The 20357-nt window shown below is 41.1% G+C and overlaps 1 protein-coding gene across 3 annotated transcripts in view; it reads left to right on the plus strand.

The window, feature by feature from the left end:
- The first annotated feature begins 19333 nt into the window (after positions 1–19333).
- NUDCD3 (NudC domain containing 3) overlaps positions 19334–20357 on the plus strand; it is a 193960-nt gene continuing 192936 nt past the window's right edge. For 2 of the 3 annotated variants that reach the window (XM_023558591.2, XM_023558590.2), the window contains exon 1: positions 19334–19850. In XM_023558591.2, coding sequence (XP_023414359.1) covers positions 19659–19850 — 192 coding nt within the window. In that variant the 5' untranslated portion in view covers positions 19334–19658. The remainder of the gene's footprint in view (positions 19851–20357) is intronic. The other variant, XM_003418608.4, reaches the window with a different exon arrangement.

The following is a 20357-nucleotide window of genomic DNA, read 5'->3' on the forward strand; positions in this document are numbered from 1 at the left end:
GTAGTATTCTGTCATTTTCTATGCTTTGAAATACCTTTAGTAGTAGTGGTGTTATCTCTTCTCTGAAAGTTTGGTAGAACTCTGCAGTATAGCCATCCGGGCCAGGGCTTTTTTTGTTGGGAGTTTTTTGATTACCGTTTCAATCTCTTTTTTTGTTATGGGTCTATTTAGTTGTTCTACTTCTGATTGTGTTAGTTTAGGTAGGTAGTGTTTTTCCAGGAATTCATCCATTTCTTCTAGGTTTTCAAATTTGTTAGAGTACAATTTTTCGTAATAATCTGATATGATTCTTTTAATTCATTTGGGCCTGTTGTGATGTGGCCCTTCTCGTTTCTTATTCGGGTTATTTGTTTCCTTTCCTGTATTTCTTTAGTCAGTCTAGCCAATGGTTTTTCGATTTCGTTAATTTTTTCAAAGAACCAGCTTTTGGCTTTGTTAATTCTTTCAATTGTTTTTCTGTTCTCTAATTCATTTAGTTCAGCTCTAATTTTTATTATTTGTTTTCTTCTGGTACCTGATGGATTCTTTTGTTGCTCGCTTTCTATTTGTTCAAGTTGTAGGGACAGTTCTCTGATTTTGGCTCTTTCTTCTTTTTGTATGTGTGCATTTATCGATATAAATTGGCCTCTGAGCACTGCTTTTGCTGTGTCCTAGAGGTTTTGATAGGAAGTATTTTCCTTCTTGTTGCATTCTATGAATTTCCTTACTCCCTCCTTAATGTCTTCTATAACCCAGTCTTTTTTCAGGAGGGTATTGTTCAGTTTCCAAGTATTTGATCTCTTTTCCCTAGTTTTTCTGTTATTGATTTCTACTTTTATTGCCTTGTGGTCTGAGAAGATGCTTTGTAATATTTCGATGTTTTGGAATCTGCAAAGGTTTGTTTTCTGACCTAATATGTGGTCTATTCTAGAGAATGTTCCATGTGCGCCAGAAAAAAAAGTATACTCCGCAGCAGTTGGGTGGAGAGTTCTGTATAAGTCAATGAGGTCAAGTTGGTTGATTGTTGTAATTAGGTCTTCCGTGTCTCTATTGAGCTTCTTACTGGATGTCCTGTCCTTCTCCGAAAGTGGTGTGTTGAAGTCTCTTACTATAATTGTGGAGGTTTCTATCTCCCTTTTCAGTTCTGTTAAAATTTGATTTATGTATCTTGCAGCCCTGTCATTGGGTGCATAAATATTTAATATGGTTATATCTTCCTGATCAATTGTCCCTTTTATCATTATGTAGTGTCCTTCTTTATCCTTTGTGGTGGATTTAAGTTTAAAGTCTATTTTGTCAGAAATTAATATTGCTACTCCTCTTCTTTTTTGCTTATTGTTTGCTTGATATATTTTTTTCCATCCTTTGAGTTTTAGTTTGTTCGTGTCTCTAAGTCTAAGGTGTGTCTCTTGTAGGCGGAATATAGACGGATCGTGTTTCTTTATCCAGTCCGAGACTCTCTGTCTCTTTATTGGTGCATTTAGTCCATTTACATTCAGCGTAATTATAAATAAGTAAGTGTTTAGTGTTGTCATTTTGATGCCTTTTTATGTGTGTTGTTGACAATTTCATTTTTCCACTTACTTTTTTGGGCTGAGACGTTTTTCTTTGTAAATTGTGAGATCCTCATTTTCATAGTATTTGACTTTATGTTTGTTGAGTCGTTACGTTTTTCTTGGCTTTTATTTTGAGTTATGGAGTTGTTATACCTCTTTGTGGTTACCTTAATATTTACCCCTATTTTTCTAAGTAGAAACCTAACTTGTATTGTTCTATATCGCCTTGTATCCCTCTCCATATGGCAGTTCTATGCCACGTGTATTTAGTCCCTCTTTTTGATTATTGTGATCTTTTACATATTGACTTCAATGATTCCCTGTTTTGAGCATTTTTTTTAAATTAATGTTAATTTGTTTTTGTGATTTCCCTATTTGAGTTGATATCAGGATGTTCTGTTCTGTGACCTTGTGTTGTGCTGGTGTCTGATATTATTGGTTTTCTGACCAAACAATTTCCTTTAGTATTTCTTGTAGCTTTGGTTTGGTTTTTGCAAATTCTCTAAGCTTGTGTTTATCTGTAAATATCTTAATTTCGCCTTCATATTTCAGAGAGAGTTTTGCTGGATATATGATCCTTGGCTGGCAGTTTTTCTCCTTCAGTGCTCTGTATATGTCATCCCATTGCCTTCTTGCCTGCACGGTTTCTGCTGAGTAGTCTGAACTTATTCTTATTGATTCTCCCTTGAAGGAGACCTTTCTTTTCTCCCTGGCTGCTTTTAAAATTTTCTCTTTATCTTTGGTTTTGGCAAGTTTGATTATACTATGTCTTGGTGTTTTTCTTTTTGGATCAATCTTAAATAGGGTTCAATGAGCATCTTGGGTAGATATCCTTTCGTCTTTCATGATGTCAGGGAAGTTTTCGGTCAGCAGATCTTCAACTATTCTCTCTGTGTTTTCTGTCCTCCCTCCCTGTTCTGGGACTCCAATCACATGCAAGTTATCCTTCTTGATAGAGTCCCACATGATTCTTAGGGTTTCTTCATTTTTTAAAATTCTTTTATGTGATTTTTTTTGAGCTATGTTGGTGTTAATTCCCGGGTCCTCCAGATTTCCCAGTCTGCATTCTAATTGCTCGAGTCTGCTCCTCTGACTTCCTATTGCATTGTCTAATTCTGTAATTTTATTGTTAATCTTTTGGATTTCTGCATGCTGTCTCTCTATAGATTCTTGCAACTTATTAATTTTTCCACTATGTTCTTGAATAATCTTTTTGAGTTCTTCAACTGTTTTATCAGTGTGTTCCTTGGCTTTTTCTGCAGTTTGCCTTATTTCATTTCTGAGGTCATCCCTGATGTCTTGAAGCATTCTGTAAATTAGCTTTTTATATTCTGTATCTGATAGTTCCAGGATTGTATCTTCATGTGGGAAAGATTTTGATTCTTTTGTTTGGGGGTTTGTAGAAGCTGTCATGGTCTGCTTCTTTATGTGGTTTGATATCCACTGCTGTCTCCAAGCCATCACTAAGATATAGTAGTGATTTATTCTATATTTGCTCACTGAGTCTTACCTTGTTGTCTTTCAATATACGTGGATGGGCTACTAGATTGTGCTGTCTTGTTTGTTGTAGCCCTTGACTTACTTATGACCTATTACCAGCTGGTTTGGGCTGTTCCCAGATATATATGCCTGAGTCTATTCACTATTCTTGAGTAGAATCTGATTTTGGGTCATCAAGTGTATGCTGCACCCTAACACCTATCCACCTCAAGAAGTAGTGGTGATAGTTGTGTGCACCAGATTCTATTAGCAGCTGGGGTACACACTCGAGGGGGGGCAGGATGCTGACAGGCTTCTCCCAAGTGTCAGTGAGGTAGGTGTGTCTCTATTCCTATAGCACCTAGGTGGGAGGGCTCTGCAGCTGTACCTTAGGCCCCCAGTGCAAGTACCTCTACTGATTGGTAGGTGTCACCCTCCTTAGACCCCTAAGGCAAGAGGCTAGGTGGTCTGGGGGAAGCTTCAGCCCTCAGTTCCCTGTTGTGGGTCAGTTAGGGCTCTGTTGAATAAGCAGAGATATCAGACCTGGGAAACTTGTTTTTCCAGTAAATCCGCTAAAAAAAATACAGTCAGATCCCTATCAGAACTGTCTTTGCATTATAACAGCCACCTTGTTCCCTGTAAGGATGAAAGCCCGAGATTTGGATCATATATGCTTGGCTGGAGCCGGTTCTGTGTTTTTAGTCCAATTAGGGAAGGATTTTTGGTCCCTGGGTTTTTTGTGTTTGCTTCTCTCAGGCCAGAAGAATGGGTTAGGAAAAGACCAAAAAAAAAAAGAGGGGGAAAGCAAAGTTGCGGAGCTGGAGCCGTTCTCCCTCTGGCTCAGGAAATTCCAGTGTTAATGAAGTCGCCTGAGAAGGGGAGGGGAGGGTTCAGAAAAACAGCAGAGAGTAGCACCCCGGAATATAGCCAAAGTTGCTTATCTTGCTTGGGATGACTGTTTTATCTGAGATTCCCAAGGGGCTTGTCGCCTATGTGTGCTGGCTGTGTGGAGATTGTCCCCGAGGGTCTGGCCCACTGAAACCACGGTCAGATCCTCCACTGCCAGTCCAAAGCCCAGTGTCAAGGTTCCCCTGCTGGGACGCTGCACTCCCGGCTCCAAAATCAGTCGCTGCCTCCTGGGGACTTCTCGTCCCATCAGCCGCGTCACCGCGCTGCCCCCGCGGACCAGCTGGGCCCCCTGCCGGGGTTAGTTCAGGGGAGTAGGGCTGCGCCCCGTGTTTGTGCCGTGAGTAGATGCCGTGTTCAGCTCCCCTGCTCCCAGTCCAAAGTCCCGCGCCAAGGTTCCCCGGCTGGGACGCTGCACTCCCGGCTCCAAAACCAGTCACTGCCTCCCAGGGACTTCTCCTCCCACCAGCCGCGTGGCTGTGCCGCCCGCGTGGACTGGCTGGGCCCCCTCCCGGGGTCAGTTCAGGGGGCTAGGGCTGCGCCCCATGTTTGCGCCGTCACAAGATGTTGTGTTCAGCTCCCCTGGGCCCAATCCTATGCCCGGCGCCAAGGTTACCTGACTGGGACGCTGGCTCCAGGCTCCGAAAACAGTCGCTGCTTCCCTGTAGTTGTTCGTTCTCCGTCTCTGTCACTCAGGTCAACTCTTTAAATCTGTGTTTGTTGTTCAGAGTTCGTAGATTGTCATGTATGTGATCGATTCACTTGTTTTTCCGAGTCCTTGTTGCAAGAGGGATCCGAGGTAGCGTCTACCTAGTCAGCCATCTTGGCCCCGCGGCAGAGCAGAAATACTTTACAACAGTATTCTTCCATTTTCTCCCTCCTGGCCTTTGTACTATTGCTCTCGTACATTTTATTTCCATGTAGGCTATGAACCCCAGAAGACAGTGTTGTTATTATTGTTTAAACACTCAACTACATTTTAAAAGTATTTTTAAAAATAAGAAAAATAGCCCTTTATGTTTACTCACATATTTACCATTCTCAAGTGTTCTTCATTCCATCCACAAATCCAAATTTTCATCTCTTATCATGTAATTTTCCTTCTCCTTTAACATTTTTTGTTAGTGCAGGTCCACTAGTAATGGCTTCTTTAAACTTTTGTTTGTCTAAGAAAGTCTTTATATCTCGTTTACTTCTGCAAAATATTTTTGCTCGGCATAAAATTCTAGGCTGACATTTTCTTTCAATACTTCAGAGATATTGCTCTACTGTCTTCTGGCTTGCATTGTTTTAGAGAAGTCTGCTGTCATTCTTATCTTGTTTGTACATAATTTGTCTTTTATCTATGGCTACTTTTAAGATATTCTCTTTATCACTTCTTTTAGGTGATTTGATTATTTTGTTCCTTGTAGTTTTCTTCATGTTTCTTATAAATGGGGGTTTGTTGAGCTTTTTCTATTATGGGTTTATAGTTTTAATGAATTTGCAAAAATTTCAGCCATTGTTTCTTCAAATATTTTTTCTGTTTTCCCTTCCCCCAACTTTCAGGAACTTCAATTATATGCATATTAAATCAGATGAAGTTGTCCCTCAGCTCACTGATATTCTGATCCTTTTTTTTTTTTCCCAGCCTTTTTTCATGTTTCATTTTGGATGGTTTCTATTACTATGCCTTCAAGTTCACTAATGCTTTCTTTCTCTGTTTCTAATCTGCTATTCATCCCAACTGGTGTATTTTTTTACCTCGGACGTTGTGTTTTCCATCCCTCAACATTAGAATTTGTTTATTTTTTATATCTTCCATGTCTCTACATAACATGCTCGATCTTTCTTCTACCTTCTTAACCATATGAAATATAAAACAAAAAAAAAACCAAACCCACTGCTGTAGAGTTGATTCCAATTCATAGCAACCCCATAGGGTTTCCAAGGCTGTAAATCTCTACAGAAATAGACTGCCACATCTTTTTTCTGTGGAGCTGCTGGCAGTTTTGAACTGCCAACCTTTTCAGTTAGCAGTTGATTGCTTTAACCACTGTGCCACCAGGGATCCTTTATATGAAATATAGTTAGAATAATTTTTTAATGTCTGTGTTTATTGACGCTATCATCTGTATCATTTATTTGTCTATAAGCTGGTTTATATTATTGATTAGAAAGGGTTTGGAAGCCAACACCTGGACAGTAAGTGTGCTCATTGCTATTTTAATTGGGGCCACTGTTCCAAAGACCTCTCTGTGGACAGAGATAGGGACCAAATGTATGACTTACATATACATTCACACATTTACAATGATATTTATTTCTATATCTATCTACATTTACTGAAATCCATTAGTTCACACTAATATCTCTAATTCCAATCTAACACCACAGTGTTTATTATAGTTTTCTTCCTTATAACTTCATTCTTCATCATTGAGAAACCTCATTCCCACTATCCTTAAAATATTTACTTGATTAGTTCTTCTATATGTAATCAATCTCTCATCACCACTGTTGCCCTCCCCTGTGTGGATACCACTCCTCACCCCAGTTGGGTTCAAACGCCCCATGCTAGATCACTCATCTGGGTGGATGCCGACTTTTTTCTGACTGTATCTATGTATTTCTACATCTGTTTCATAATAACATCTAATTTTTTTTTCTAATTGTAGCTATCTGTCTTTCTGCTTCTGTTACCATGAGTGCTTTCATACTCTAAGGTATGAAATTATTTCCTAGATTTTATTCTGGTGTGATTTTTATTTTTTATTGTAATACACATTCATTTGGATATTCAAGCTATACAGAACTATAAAGTTAAAAAACCCCTAATCTTCTACATTTAAATTCCATTGCTTATGTGTATTCATTGTCAGTGTTCATCCATTCACTAGATTGAGTATCTACCATGTCAGGCCTCATTACATCAGTGAAAATAACAGACTAAGTCCATGGTTAAATGAATAACTTCATGAATAAGAATCAGCACAAGTCAGTTCCTACAAAGCAGTGGTTAGATATTTCCCAGTTTTCCAACTTCTCCATTATCTATGATACCAGCTGTTCCCCCTTCTGACAGCACTCTTTATTCCCCTACTGGGCTCAGTAATTCACTGCAATGTGTCAAAGAACTCACAAACTGTACTTACAGTTAAGTGGTTTATTGGGACACATTTTTGGAGACAACTTGGAATAGGGTGCAACTTGGAAGTAACAGGATACAACTCAGGATCAGGATTAACTTGGAAGTAGCAGGATACAACTCAGGATCAGGATGCAATTCATCAGTCAGGACAGCTTTCTCACAGGGTAGCCCTTGGAGCAAAAATACTTCCTGCTGGTGCAGTTCTCGATCAAGATCTCGGATAATTCTCTGCCACTGGGGTCTCTCTGTTCTTGGGCCTCTCTGTGTCAGGGCTCTCCATCATTTCTCTGAGGGTTGGTTCAGCTCTGCCTGACACTGCTGCCAGTCACGAACTGGCCCAACTCATAGCCAGTGTAGCAGCTCTCAGGTCTGGTCCTCTAAGCTTAGCTCTTTTGGCTGCTGCTCTCTCAGCAGTGGCTCTCTCAGCTAACCACTCTTAGGTGGAACTCTCTCAGCTGCATCTCTTTTTCTAGGCCTATGAAGCTTTTAGGCACAGGGATTTCACGTCCCAAAGGACACTCTCCCCTCCTGGCTCCTGTCAACCAGGGGTCCCTGAAAAACCTCTGCATTTCAGCCCTTTGTATATACCAGTACTCATCAGTTACAGAGCAGAGCCTCCCTGTACCCAAACCCAACCAATCCTCAATTATCCAGGAGATGTCAATCAACAAGAAAAAACATTCTTGTAGAAAAGTAACAAAAGTAGCATTCTCTGGGGGCAGAGACTGGCTCCTCCCTGGGGCAAAAGTAACAAACTGGGGTAAAAAGCAACTTGGGATGTCCCTTTAGTTGTTTTTCCCAAAGAACTGTGACCCTAATACCTTGCAACATAGTTTCTCCTATTCAAAATGGGTGATTTGAGCGCTTGCCATAACTACTGCCCTAATGATGCTCCAAGTCATCTACAAACATTTTTTATTGCACCAGCTGCACTGGTCTCTTCTAAAGGGGTGTGGAGCCCTCTCGGATCCTGTGGCCTTAATCTCTCTCCTCTTTGTCCTTTTGAGAAATGGCCTTCAGCCTGCAAGATGGCTGGTAGGAAGGCTGCCTGGCGCCTTTGATTTGAAACATTCTTTCTTGCTCTTTATCTCAGTCAGAGTGGGCTTGGCAGGCCAGTTCCACTAGCCGAGAGATTCTTACGTAAGTTTTTTTCAGCCTGTTACAAACATACAGATTCGATTGCAGATTTCCCACATGCGTATCTTTAGTTTAATAAAGAGTTTCTTGTAGTTGTTTTGTGATGTGTACGACTGTCTTTGGGAGACGTGCTTAAAAACATTAGGTAATCCTTGCCAAAATGATATATAAGCTCTGATGTAAAAATTGGTCTTTGGGACTCCATAGAGGCAGCCTGTGTTGCTGCTGAGTCCCTGGTGATGTATACATCTCCTGAATAAACTTTCTTACTCTTTCTGACTTGGAGTACATTTCATTGGCTTGACTGCTCCAGGGCAAGGACCCCAATCATGTAACAGAACTAAGGCAAAGGTAGTAACTCCTCAGGAGCTCAGTTGCTTAGGGGAAAAATCCTCTAAGTTGTTTTTCCAAAGAACCAAGGCAAAAGGCCACATAAAGGAACTCAATGACACCACAACGGTCTACAGGGCCCCTTTAGATAAAGTGGAAAGGGGACGGCCTCTCTCAGATGAGATCTAAATAATGAGATGGGACCAGACTATATAAAAATCTTGGGTAAGGACTTTTAGACAGAGGAAACAAAGTATAAAGGTCTAGAGGCAGGATCAGGTTAAAGGCATAAAAAGGGCCATGTGGCTGAGACTTGCTGTCCTGGAGAGTGGTACCCAGGGTTTGAAGATAGGGGCAGGAGTCACATCATCTAGGGCCTTGGAGTTCAGGTGAGGTATATGGATTTTACTCTAAATGCAAAGGAAAGGGAAGCCACTTTTAAGCTAATTGATATGATTTAGTTTTTAAAGATGACTGCGATTGCTTTATGGAGAATGAATTGTCAGGGAGACAAAAGGCAAGGAGACTTTGAAGGTGTTAATTGTGGAACTCGGGGAACAGACGATGATGGCTTGGACCTGGCAGGTGGTGGTGGAAAAGGTGGGCAGTGAGCAGACTGGGGACTATTGTGCCAGCAGATGTGGTCTGGATGTGGGTGGTGAAGGAGGACAGAAATTAAGGATGGCAAAGCCTATTCATATGCACTTCTGTTTTAATATAATTTAAAATCACTACAGAAATGGGGATTCTGTCATATATCCTATTCTGCAATTTGTTGAATTCACTTAATAATAATTTCATATACGTAGGTTCTCAGTAAGTATGTGTTGAGTGAATAAAATTTGTGTATCATTATTTATTTAGTGCCCTGTGGTTGAACATTTAAGTCTTGTTTTTCATGATTAGAAAGAATGCTGTAATGAATGTCCTTATGTAAATATCTTCGCATACTCACATGAACGTAGTTGTAGGATAAATTTCTAGAAGTGAAATTGCCTGGTCAATACCTGTGATCTTTAAGGTTGTGTGTCAACTTGGCTGGGCCATGAGTCTCAGTGGTTTGGCAGTTTGATGTAGTTTAGCAGTTGTATGATGATGCGATCACTTCCATGATGAGATTTGATATAATGTGATCACCTCCATGATGGGATCTGCTGTGAACAGCCAGTCACTTGAAAGGGAGTTTCCTTGGGGGTGTGGCCTGCACCCAATATGGGTGGACTTTTTGGCAAGGCTCATGGGCTTTCCTCACTCTGGATCCTGTAGCTGGCTCCTGTTCATCTGACCTCTGGTTCTTGGAACTTGAGCTAGCAGCTTACCTGCCATCTTGGGATTCACTGATCTGTCAGCTGTGAGCCAGAGGGCTGTTGTCTGACCTGCCGATCTTGGGTTCACCAGCCCCTGCAGTTACACGAGTCAGGAGAAGCCTCCAGTCTGACCTGTGGACTTGGGACGTTCTAGCCTCTACAACCACATAAGTCATTTTCTTGATGTAAATCTCTCTTTCCATATATTTTGGCTGCTTACTGAAAGGTCAGCAGTTTGAATCCACCAGGAGCTCCTTGGAAACCCTATGGGGCAGTTCTACTCTGTCCTGTAGGGTTGCTATGAATCAGAATTGACTCGACGGCGTTGGGTTTGGTTTTTTAACATATATACATTTATATGCTTTACTGGTTTTGCTTCTCTAGAGAACCCAGCCTAAGACAGTACCTAAGTCCATTTTAATTTAAATAGTGTGCTAGACTTCCCTTTTTGATTTTCCTGGTCCACTGTCCATCTTGTTCTATTCTACTCTCTTCCCTGGGAGGCCCATCCATATGCACAGACTCCTTTAACTTTTGGCTTCAAAATAGGTGTAGCCCTTGCTCAGCACCAGCAGGAAATCAGAAGGGTGAAGAGACTGATGTCAGGTGGCCCTCACCATCTAGCTACTGTTCATCCGGGTTCCAGAAACCTCTCCCTTCCAAGCCCTTCAGGCGTAAGTGATGGTAAGGGCTCCTTGCTGTTGCTAGCTAGCCCCAAGGTACTGCGCTGTCCAGTGTGGGTTTCCCAAACCTTGCTTACACCTTTGTAAATAAAAACCAGTTGCCATTGAGTCAATTCTGACTCATGGCGACCTCACGTGCATTAGAGTAGAACTGTGCTGCATAGGGTTTTCAAGACTGTGATCTTGCTAAAAACCAAAAAAACAAACTCATTGCCATCTAGTTGACTCTGATGCATAGTGACCGAGTAGGACAGAGTGGAACTGCCTCATAGGGTTTCCAAGGCTATTATCTTTATGGAAGCTCACTGCCACATCTTTCTCCCATGGAGCTGCTGGTAGCTTTGAACTGTGGATCCTCCAGTTAGGAACTGAACACTTAAACACTGAGCCACCAGGGCTCCTGTGACCTTGGTAGCAGGCTTTATTCCAAGGTGCCTCTGGGTAGGGTCAAACTGCCAACTTTTTGTTTAGTAGTGGAGCCCCGGTGGTGCAATGATTAAGAGCTCAGCGGCTAACCAAAAGATTGGCAGTTTGAATCAACCAGCTGCTCCTTGGAAACCCTATCCAGCAGTTCAACTCTGTCCTATAGGGTCGATATGAGTTGAAGTCAACTAGACAGTAATGTGTTTGCTTTTTGGTTTCAGTGGAGCTGTGACCCTAATACCTCGCAACATGTTTTCTCCTTTTCAAGATGGGCAATTGAGAGCTTGACATAACGAATGCCAGGATGATACTCTAAATAACCTGTAAGTTTTTTTTTTGGCATTTTGTGCACTCTTACTTTCGGAGTCCTTTTTTGTTGCACTGGCTGTGCTGGTCTCTTTCCATAGGGTTGGGGGGCCTTCTCAGCTCTTGTGGCCTTTGTTTCTCTCCTCTTCTGTGTTCTCTTGGGAGATGGCCTTCAGCCTGCAAGGCAGCAGCTAAGAAGGCTGCCTGGTGCTTTTGGTCTGTGATTTTCTTCTTGCTCCTTATCTCAGTCAAAGTACACTTGGCAGGCCAGTTCCACTAGCCAAGAGATTTTTATATAAGTTTTTTTGCCCGTTACAAACATACATATCAGAGTCCAGATGCCTGGCATACGTATCTTTAGTTTAACAGTTTCTTGTAGTTGTTTTGTGATGTATACTCATCCGACCATCTGTGGGCTACGTAATCCTTACTAAAATGATATATAAGCTCTGATGTAGAAATTGCTTTTTGGGACTCCACAGAGACAGCCTGCATTGCTGCTGGACTTGCTGTTGGTGCTCCTAATAAACTTCGTCTCTCTTTCTGACTTGGGGTGTGTTTCATTGACTCGACTGCTCCAGGATATGGACTCCAATTGGGTAACAGAGCACATAACCATTTTTGCAACCTAAGGAATCTGCTTTGTAAATTAAAAAAAAAAACAAAACACCCCAAAACCGAATCAGTTCTGGTCGAATTGATTCTGACCCATAGCTACCCTATAACAAAAAACCAAACCCAGTGCCGTCAAGTCAATTCCGACAGGGTAGACTGCCCCATAAAGTTTCCAAGGAATGGCTGGTGGTTTCCAACTGCCAGCCTCTAGGTTAGCAGCTGAGCTCTTAACCACTACACTACCAGGGCTCCATTTGTAAATAGTCCCCTTTTAAAACACTCTTCCAATTAGCCCGCTTGGGTGGGGCATCTCTTTCTTACCAGGATCCTGATTGACAAAGCTAGATATTTTGCCAAACTACCTTTCAGAAAGTTTGTACAAACTTCCCACCAGCAGTGTCTGAAAATGTTTGTTTTCCTATACCTTTTTAGCACAGTGCATAACAAATCTTTAAAAAACATTAAATTTAAGTAAAATATTTAAAAATAAAATACAGAGGAAAGTAACAGACATCCAGGTACACATTCTCTAGATTTAAAGATGGGAATACTGGATATTTTCAATTTTGATCTCATTTTCTTTATTATTTTTAATGGCCTAAGTATTTTCTTTAATTAAAGCCTAGCTTAATATCAAGCATTTTTTTCTCGTCTTAAGATAACTTCCTGGTATTTTTCACATCAACTTATTATTATTTTAAAAATTAAATATGAAGCCTTTCAAACCTACAGGACAGAAAATAGTGTAAAATACACATAAGAAACCACAGTAAGATTAGACACCCGTTAACATTTTACCATATTTCCAACAGATCTTTTTTTTTAATTTTTATTGTGCTTTAAGTGAAAGTTTACAAATCAAGTCAGTCTCTCACACAAAAACTTTATTACACCTTGCTACATACTCCCAGTTGCTCTTGCCCTAATGAGACAGCCCGCTCCCTCCCTCCACTCTCTCTTTTCGTGTCCATTTTGCCAGCTTCTAACCCCCTCCACCCTCTCATCTCCCCTCCAGGCAGGAGATGCCAACATAGTCTCAAGTGTCCACCTGATCCAAGAAGCTCACTCCTCACCAGCATCCCTCTCCATCCCATCGTCCAGTCCAATCCCTGTCTGAAGAGTTGGCTTTGGGAATGATTCCTGTCCTGGGCGAACAGAAGGTCTGGGGGCCATGACCACCGGGGCCCTTCCAGTCTCAGTCAGACCATTAAGTCTGGTCTTTTTACGAGAATCTGGGGTCTGCATCCCACTGCTCTCCCGCTCCCTCAGGGGTTCTCTGTTGTGTTCCCTGTCAGGGCAGTCATAGGTTGTAGCCAGGCACCGTCTAGTTCTTCCGGTCCCAGGCTGATGTAGTCTCTGGTTTATGTGGCCCTTTTTGTCTCGGGCTTATAACTACCTTGTGTCCTTGGCATTCTTCATTCTCCTTTGGTCCGCAACAGATCTCTCTTATCAGCTTTGTATTTTGAAAACATTCACGTTTACAGGAAAGTTGAAAGAATGCTTCAAGGAACCCTGGAACAGTATACCTTCCAACTAAGATTCGACGTTCATTAACATTTGTTTTATCTCTCTGTGTGTGTACTTTTTTTTCCTCTGACATTTAAAAGTTGCAGGCATCACGACATTTCACCCCTAAATACTTTAGCTGTGACTTCTAAGAGTAAGCACATTCCCCTACATTACCCCCATGCCACCAATACACTTAAAAAATTAATTTCATATTCAAGTTTTTTCAATTATCCCAAAAAGTCTTTCATAGCTTTTAGTGGTTTCTTTTCAAATTTTAAGGACATAGCTTCCTCCTTCTCTCTCCATAAAAAAAAAAAAAAAAAATTTTTTTTGCGGCACACAATCCCTTGAATTTAATGTTTTTCCTTCTCATACAAGTTTTTTTTAAAACTTTTCCACAGATGTATCTGTAAATAATATACAGTATTATTTTGTTTAAAATATTTGCATAAATGATATCATACTTGCTATATCCTTTGGCAATGAGGTTTTTTTTAATGCAACATCATGTTTTTTGAGATTTATGCATGTTAATACAGGTAATTGAAGTCCAATCATTTGAGATGCTGCATAGCTTTCCATTGTACGAATGAATGCAGCATGTTTATCCATTCCCCAGCTAATGGGCAGATTGTTCCCGGTTTTTTTTTTTTTTTTTTCCTATTGTAGGCTTATAATCTCTTATTTGGAATTCCAAAATCTCTGAAAAACTCCTTTCTAAGTTTGGGACAAACTTAGTAGGTGGCAAAATTAACAGGGCATGAGGCTATTTATACCCTTTATTTATCCTGTTTGGTGTGAATAGTCATATAATTTCAGAACACTCGTGGTGCACTGGTTAAAGCACTCAGCTGCCAACCTCAAGGCTGGTGGTTCAAATCCATCAGCTGCTCCAGGAGAAAGATGTGCAGTGTGCTTTAATAAAGATTTACAGGAAACCCTGTGGCACGGTTCTACTCTGTCCTATAGGGTCCTTATGAGTCGGAATTGACTTGATGGCCTTGAGTATTGGCTTAATACTAATGAGTTTGATTATGGGTTGCTGTCCTGGACCCTATCGGGGTGTTATGTCTAATGTAGTGTAAGCACAAAATTACCTTTATAAAAGATGTTTCAAATTCTGATATCCTCTCACATTTGAGGTCTTAGGTATGGAGCTATGGACCTGTACAAACATACTGCCATAAGCACGTTTTGATGCGTCTCTTTAGGTATGTGTGGGAGAGCTGCCTGGAAACGGGGTTGCCATAGAGTAGGTCCTTTAGTGGTAGAGACAATGGCTCTCCAGAAGTTGTACTTATTTACCAGCATGAAAAGGAGGGCCTTTCTCACTGTACCAACACCAACACATCCATTTACCTTTTGTGGGGGGAGTAGGATTGTGAACGATTATAGCTTTCTTAACACATTTTAAAAAAACTTATTTAAAATAGTTTCAGATATATAGAAAAATTATGAAGCTAAAACAGAGAGTTCCTGTATACTCCACATCCAGTCTCCCCTATTATTAACACGTTACATTAACACGTTACATTAGTGCGGTACATTTATCACAACGAATGAACTAATATTGATAATTAACTGGTGTCCATCCTTTATTTAGATTCCCTTAGTTTTTACCTAATGTCTGTTTTCTGTTCGAGGATCCCATCCAGGACACCACATTGCATTTGGTTGTCGTATCTCCTTAGGCTCCTCTTGGTTGTGAGCATTTGTCAGCGTTTCATTGTTTTTGATGACCTTGACAGTTTTGAGAAGTACTGTTCAGGTATTTTGTAGAATGTCCCCAAATTGGGTTATTTATTTTATTGTACTTCAGATGAAGGTTTACAGAACAAACTAGTTTCTCATTAAACAGTTAGTACACCTGTTGTTTTATGACATTGGTTAATAACCCCATGACATTTCAACACTCTCCCTTCTCAAACTTGGGTTCTCTATTACAGCCTTCCTGTCCCCTCCTGCCTTCTGGTCCTTGCCCCAGGGCTGGTGTGCCCCTTTAGTCTCATTTTGTTTTATGGGCCTGTTCAATCTCAGAAGTGACTTCCATTACTGAGCTGAAAGGGTGTCCAGGGGCCATACTCTCAGGGCTTCTCCATTCTCTGTCAGGCCAGCAAGTCTAGTCTTTCCTTTTTAGCTACCTGAATTGAGTTTTGTCTGATGTTCATCTAAAAAGACTGAAGTTACAGGTTTTTGGAGGAAGACCACAGAGGTAAAATGCTATTATCATCACATCTTATCAAAGGCACACCTATCAATATGATTTATGACTATTGATGTTTACCTTGATCACCTGGCTGAGGTAGTGTTTGTCAGGTTTCTCCAAAGAGCTCTGGTTCCTTTTATTGGAGAATAGCATTAGAAATCAATATGCGGGTACTAGGTTTGTTCATTGATACTGAGGTATTGTTGCTTCTGGGCCTTCTCAGCTGGCATTGCAAGGAAATATGTGTCTATTGACCCATGTATACTCATATTTCTATAACTGTTTCTCTGTGTAATTATGTGTATCTATATTAAGCTAAACATGGGCTTATACTGATGTCTCCAACTTTAATCATTACCATGTGGATCATTCTGGCCTCCTCCCCTCACTTATCTGTAACCACCCACTCCAGTAGTAAGAAACCTGGCTCCAACCATAGGCATCCATTTATTCAACTGTTCAATTACATTATACAGGTATAGTGATTTTGGAATTGATACACCAAATCCCCATAGGAAACAACTTTATCAGCTAGACTATAGTGCTTACGTGCAGATACTTTTGCCTTACAGGCTTCATTTCCAAAGTTACTTAGGTCAGCATCTTTTCCCCTATCTCCTTCAATCAGGTTGTTTCATACATTTGTATACAGCCAGCTTCTTTTGTCACATTCTGCATTCTATCCTGGAATCCCTTGACCTCTTAAATTTGCATACAGTAAGGGTCACTCTTTGGGCTGTAAAGTTCTATGGGTTTTGAAAAATGCAGTGTCGTGTATCTACCATTAGCATTGTATAGAATAGCTTCATCGCCCTAAAAAATCTCATGCTTCACTTAGTCAAACTTTCTTCCTCCCAACCCCTGCAACTACTGATCTTATTACATCTCTATAGTTTTGCTTTTTCTGAATGTCATATAATTGGGATCATATGTATCGTTTTCAGATTGGCTACTATAGCGATATACATTTAAGATTAATTCATATCTTTTTGTGGCTTGATAGCTCACTCCTTTTTTATCCCAAATGTGTTCCATCGTATGGCTGTACCACAGTTTACTGATCCATTCACCTATTGAAGGACATGTTGGTTGCTTCCAGTTTTGGGTGATTATGAGTAAAGCTGCTATGAATATTCACATGCAGGTTTTTTGTGTGGACATGGTTTTTGAATCAGTTGGGTAAATATCAAAGAGTATGACTGCTCGATCATAAGATTATGCTTAACTTTCTATTCACCTTTTTCATATTCTTTTTGAACAGGTAATGCATATGTATATGGTATTAAATTCAAAAGTAAGTCTCCTTCTTACCTGTATTCCCCAGTCCTCCCCCTCCCCTTTCCTGCATGTCCTTTCAAAGCCATACTGAGGCATTACAAAACATGTTTACCCAAGGATTATTTAATTCTCCTGGGCAGCAGTTTTCAAAGTGTAATCTATGTACCCTTGGGGGCTTCCAAAGTCAAAATCATAGTATTAGGATGTTACTTGCATTTTTACTGTGTTGACATTTGCACTGATGATACAAAATCAATGGTGGGTAAAACTACAAGTACAGCAGCATAAATCAAGGCAGTGGCATTAACTTAACTAGTAGTCAGTACATCCTTCACTACCTTACACCATAGTCAAAAAAAAAAAAAAAACAGTTCCACTTAAGACTGTCCCTGATGAAGTGTTAAAGTTATGAATTTTATTAAATCTTGACGCTTCAGAAGAAGTCTTTGTAACATTCTATGTGATGAAAGAGAAGTGCACATAAAATCCTTAGCTTCATTCATACTGAAGTATAATGGCTGATTTGGGAGAAAGCACTGGTGTAATTGAGTTGCCAGCTGAAGTAGCCCCTTTCATGGAACACCATTTTTACTTGAAAGAATGACAGAAAGAACGAAGTAAGTCTGCCACTTCCAGGAAAACAACTGACACTATTATTTGCCAATAATAAAATTCAAGTTTTCAAGTGATAAACTGTGCTATGTCTCCATCAACTTGACAGCTTCCCAGTAATTAAGGCCTTCTCTGATTAGTGGTAATATTAACAAACATGATTCTTTGATATTGTATGATGAAATGTAAACATTTGGAAGAGCTGCACAACTCGACAAACCAAATTTTAAAATGACTAATACAGGAGGTTACAAAATCATGCACATAAAAGGTCCACTGAAACTGCTGGATAAACCAATAGATATTAATGTAGCAGAGTAGGAAATGTTTATTGATATGGTTTCAGAGTCCACATTGCAACTAACTTTTAAGAACTTTAGTTTTTGGTATAGCTTTGTTATTGTTTCAAAGAAGAGTTTTGGTACAGTTTTAACAAAGAATATCCATTTATTTGGAAAGACAATTAAAATACTTCTCCCATTTCCAACTCCTATCTTTGTGAGACTGAGCTTTCTATATATACTGCAACCAAAACAACATATGGCAAATACAGCAGATGCAGAAGGAGATGCAAGAATCCTGATGTCTTTTTTTAAACCAGACATTAAAGAGATTTGCAAAAATGTAGGACTGTGTCAGTCTTCTCACCAAGCTTTTTTACTGCTTTGAAAAGTGTAATTGTTTTCCATGAACATGTCAACTTATGTGTTTATTAGTTATTTAAAAATGAGTATTTAAAAATTTCTCAGTCTTAACTTATAATATGGTAAATATCGATAGGTATAACCTACATAAACAAAAGCTCAATACATTTTGAGAACGTAAGCCCAAAAGTTTCAGCACCACTGCTGTTGAACAATTTATGTGAGGTCGGCTTTGTTGTCTACAATTGGTTAGAGCTCATACACTGTGAAGGTATATGTTAACTCGTGATTTTAGTACACTAGAGATGCAAATAATTTCTACCCAGTAGAAAATATAATCTATGGCTTAATTATCTTGTAGAACACAAAGCAGCTTTGTATGTAACCTAGCAATCTTACTCTAGTATTTTTTTTCTCTCAAAATGTCTATAAATACCTAGTTTCTCAAAATGCGCTTTGAACTAGCTTCAGCATTTAAACGGTTCCCTCATTAATCTGTTGAATAAGATCATTGACATGTGTTTGCTGTGTGTATGAAAATTATACTTTGACACACTTATGACACGTCACACATATCACAAAAATCTCACAACATCGGGTTATTAGATCCTCTGTTCTGCACCTGGATGGTTCTACTCCGTCCTATAGGGTCGCTGTGAGTCCGAATCCACTCCACAGCAACGGATTTTATTCTGCACCTAGCTCTTATGCATGCACTCATTTTACATTTCTTTTCTCCTCTTATTTGAGTCACCTTGAATTTCCTCCGATGCAACGCCTTTAATTTCACTCACAGCTGTTACTAATAGGAAATTCATATACTCCACATACACGCATTTCTCCTTACCTGACTTACTGAAAAAACTCAAAGCGACGCCAGCTTTTTAGCCACTGAGTTCCTGATAAAAACGGAAACCAAACCTGTTACAGTGGAAGGAATTCTGAGGCATAGTGACCCTATAGGGCAGAGTGTAACTGTCCCATATGTCTTTTAACGCTGTAATCTTTATGGAAGCAGATTTCCACATCTTTCTCCCGCAGAGTGGCTGGCTCAGTAAACGGTGGAGCGCCTAACCACCGCACCACCAGGGCTTCTTAAGCTCAGCACACCTAGCCGGGAATTCAGCCCAGAAACTATCAAACGTCCCACAGGCCACGTGACAAAAACCAGTAGATCAGGTGACGCTCCGGTACACGTGCCAGTGCCCGCAGCCGCAATCCTTCCGCCCGTTTCAATCATGGTCCCTAGATGTCTTCAGTACAGCAACCGCGGGGCGCCTTCCGCTTAGGAGCCACTTCGGTTTCTACCTCTGGCTCTTGCAGCGACGGCCGGCTGGCGGGAAAGCCAGGCAGGGGCAATAAGGACGGTGTTCCCGGATCGGCAGCCAAAACGCGTCTCTAGGGCCGCAGGGGTAGGGGAAACGAGAGCGGACTGGAAGTTCGCGGCTGTGCTGGCCAGCGGAGCCGTTAGCTGCAGCACGCCGGAAGTGGCTTGCTGGTCCGGGTTGCTCCATCCTTCAGCAGTCCGTGAGCTTTCCTCCTGGGCCGGCCAGACGACATGGAGCCCGGGTCAGCCGAGTTGTACGACCAGGCCCTGCTGGGCATCTTGCAGCATGTGGGCAACGTCCAGGACTTTCTGCGCGTGCTTTTCGGTTTCCTCTACCGCAAGACCGACTTCTACCGCCTGTTGCGCCACCCTTCTGACCGCATGGGCTTTCCGCCGGGGGCGGCCCAGGCCTTGGTGCTGCAGGTAACAGCGGAGCGGGCAGGTTCCCAACTCGTGTCCACCCGATCGTCTGCCCAGTAGCCGGTCACTGAGGCCAAAGAGGTCCCGGGAGCTTCATTCCTGCGGGCAACCTGCTCCCTGACTTCCCTTGCAGTCCAAGCTGCGTTTCTGGCTCCGCCCCCCTTAAGTTGTGGAATACTTCTCCCAGCCTCAATTTTTCATCTGGTGATTCTGTAGACCTGTCTCGCAAGATTGTGATGGTGACCAGATGAGATAATGGCTGTGAAAGTAATCTGAAACGCTGATCGGGTATCAGGTTATTCTTCTGTGGGAGCTGTGACCAGCTCTCAAGCAGCCCAGTTTTACACACGATATACTTACGTGACAGAAGTAGTAAACTGGTTGTTGAGGATCTTCTTCACCCCACAGTGCATAATTCTTCAAGTGCTAGGCGCTGCTTGTCAGAGAATGAAAACGATGCAGATGTTAGGTCAGACGGGAGGAAAGACAAATTTACATCAACAGAAATCT

This window comes from Loxodonta africana, chromosome 8 (genome assembly GCF_030014295.1).
Source record: "Loxodonta africana isolate mLoxAfr1 chromosome 8, mLoxAfr1.hap2, whole genome shotgun sequence".
NCBI classification, from domain to species: Eukaryota; Metazoa; Chordata; class Mammalia; order Proboscidea; family Elephantidae; genus Loxodonta; species Loxodonta africana.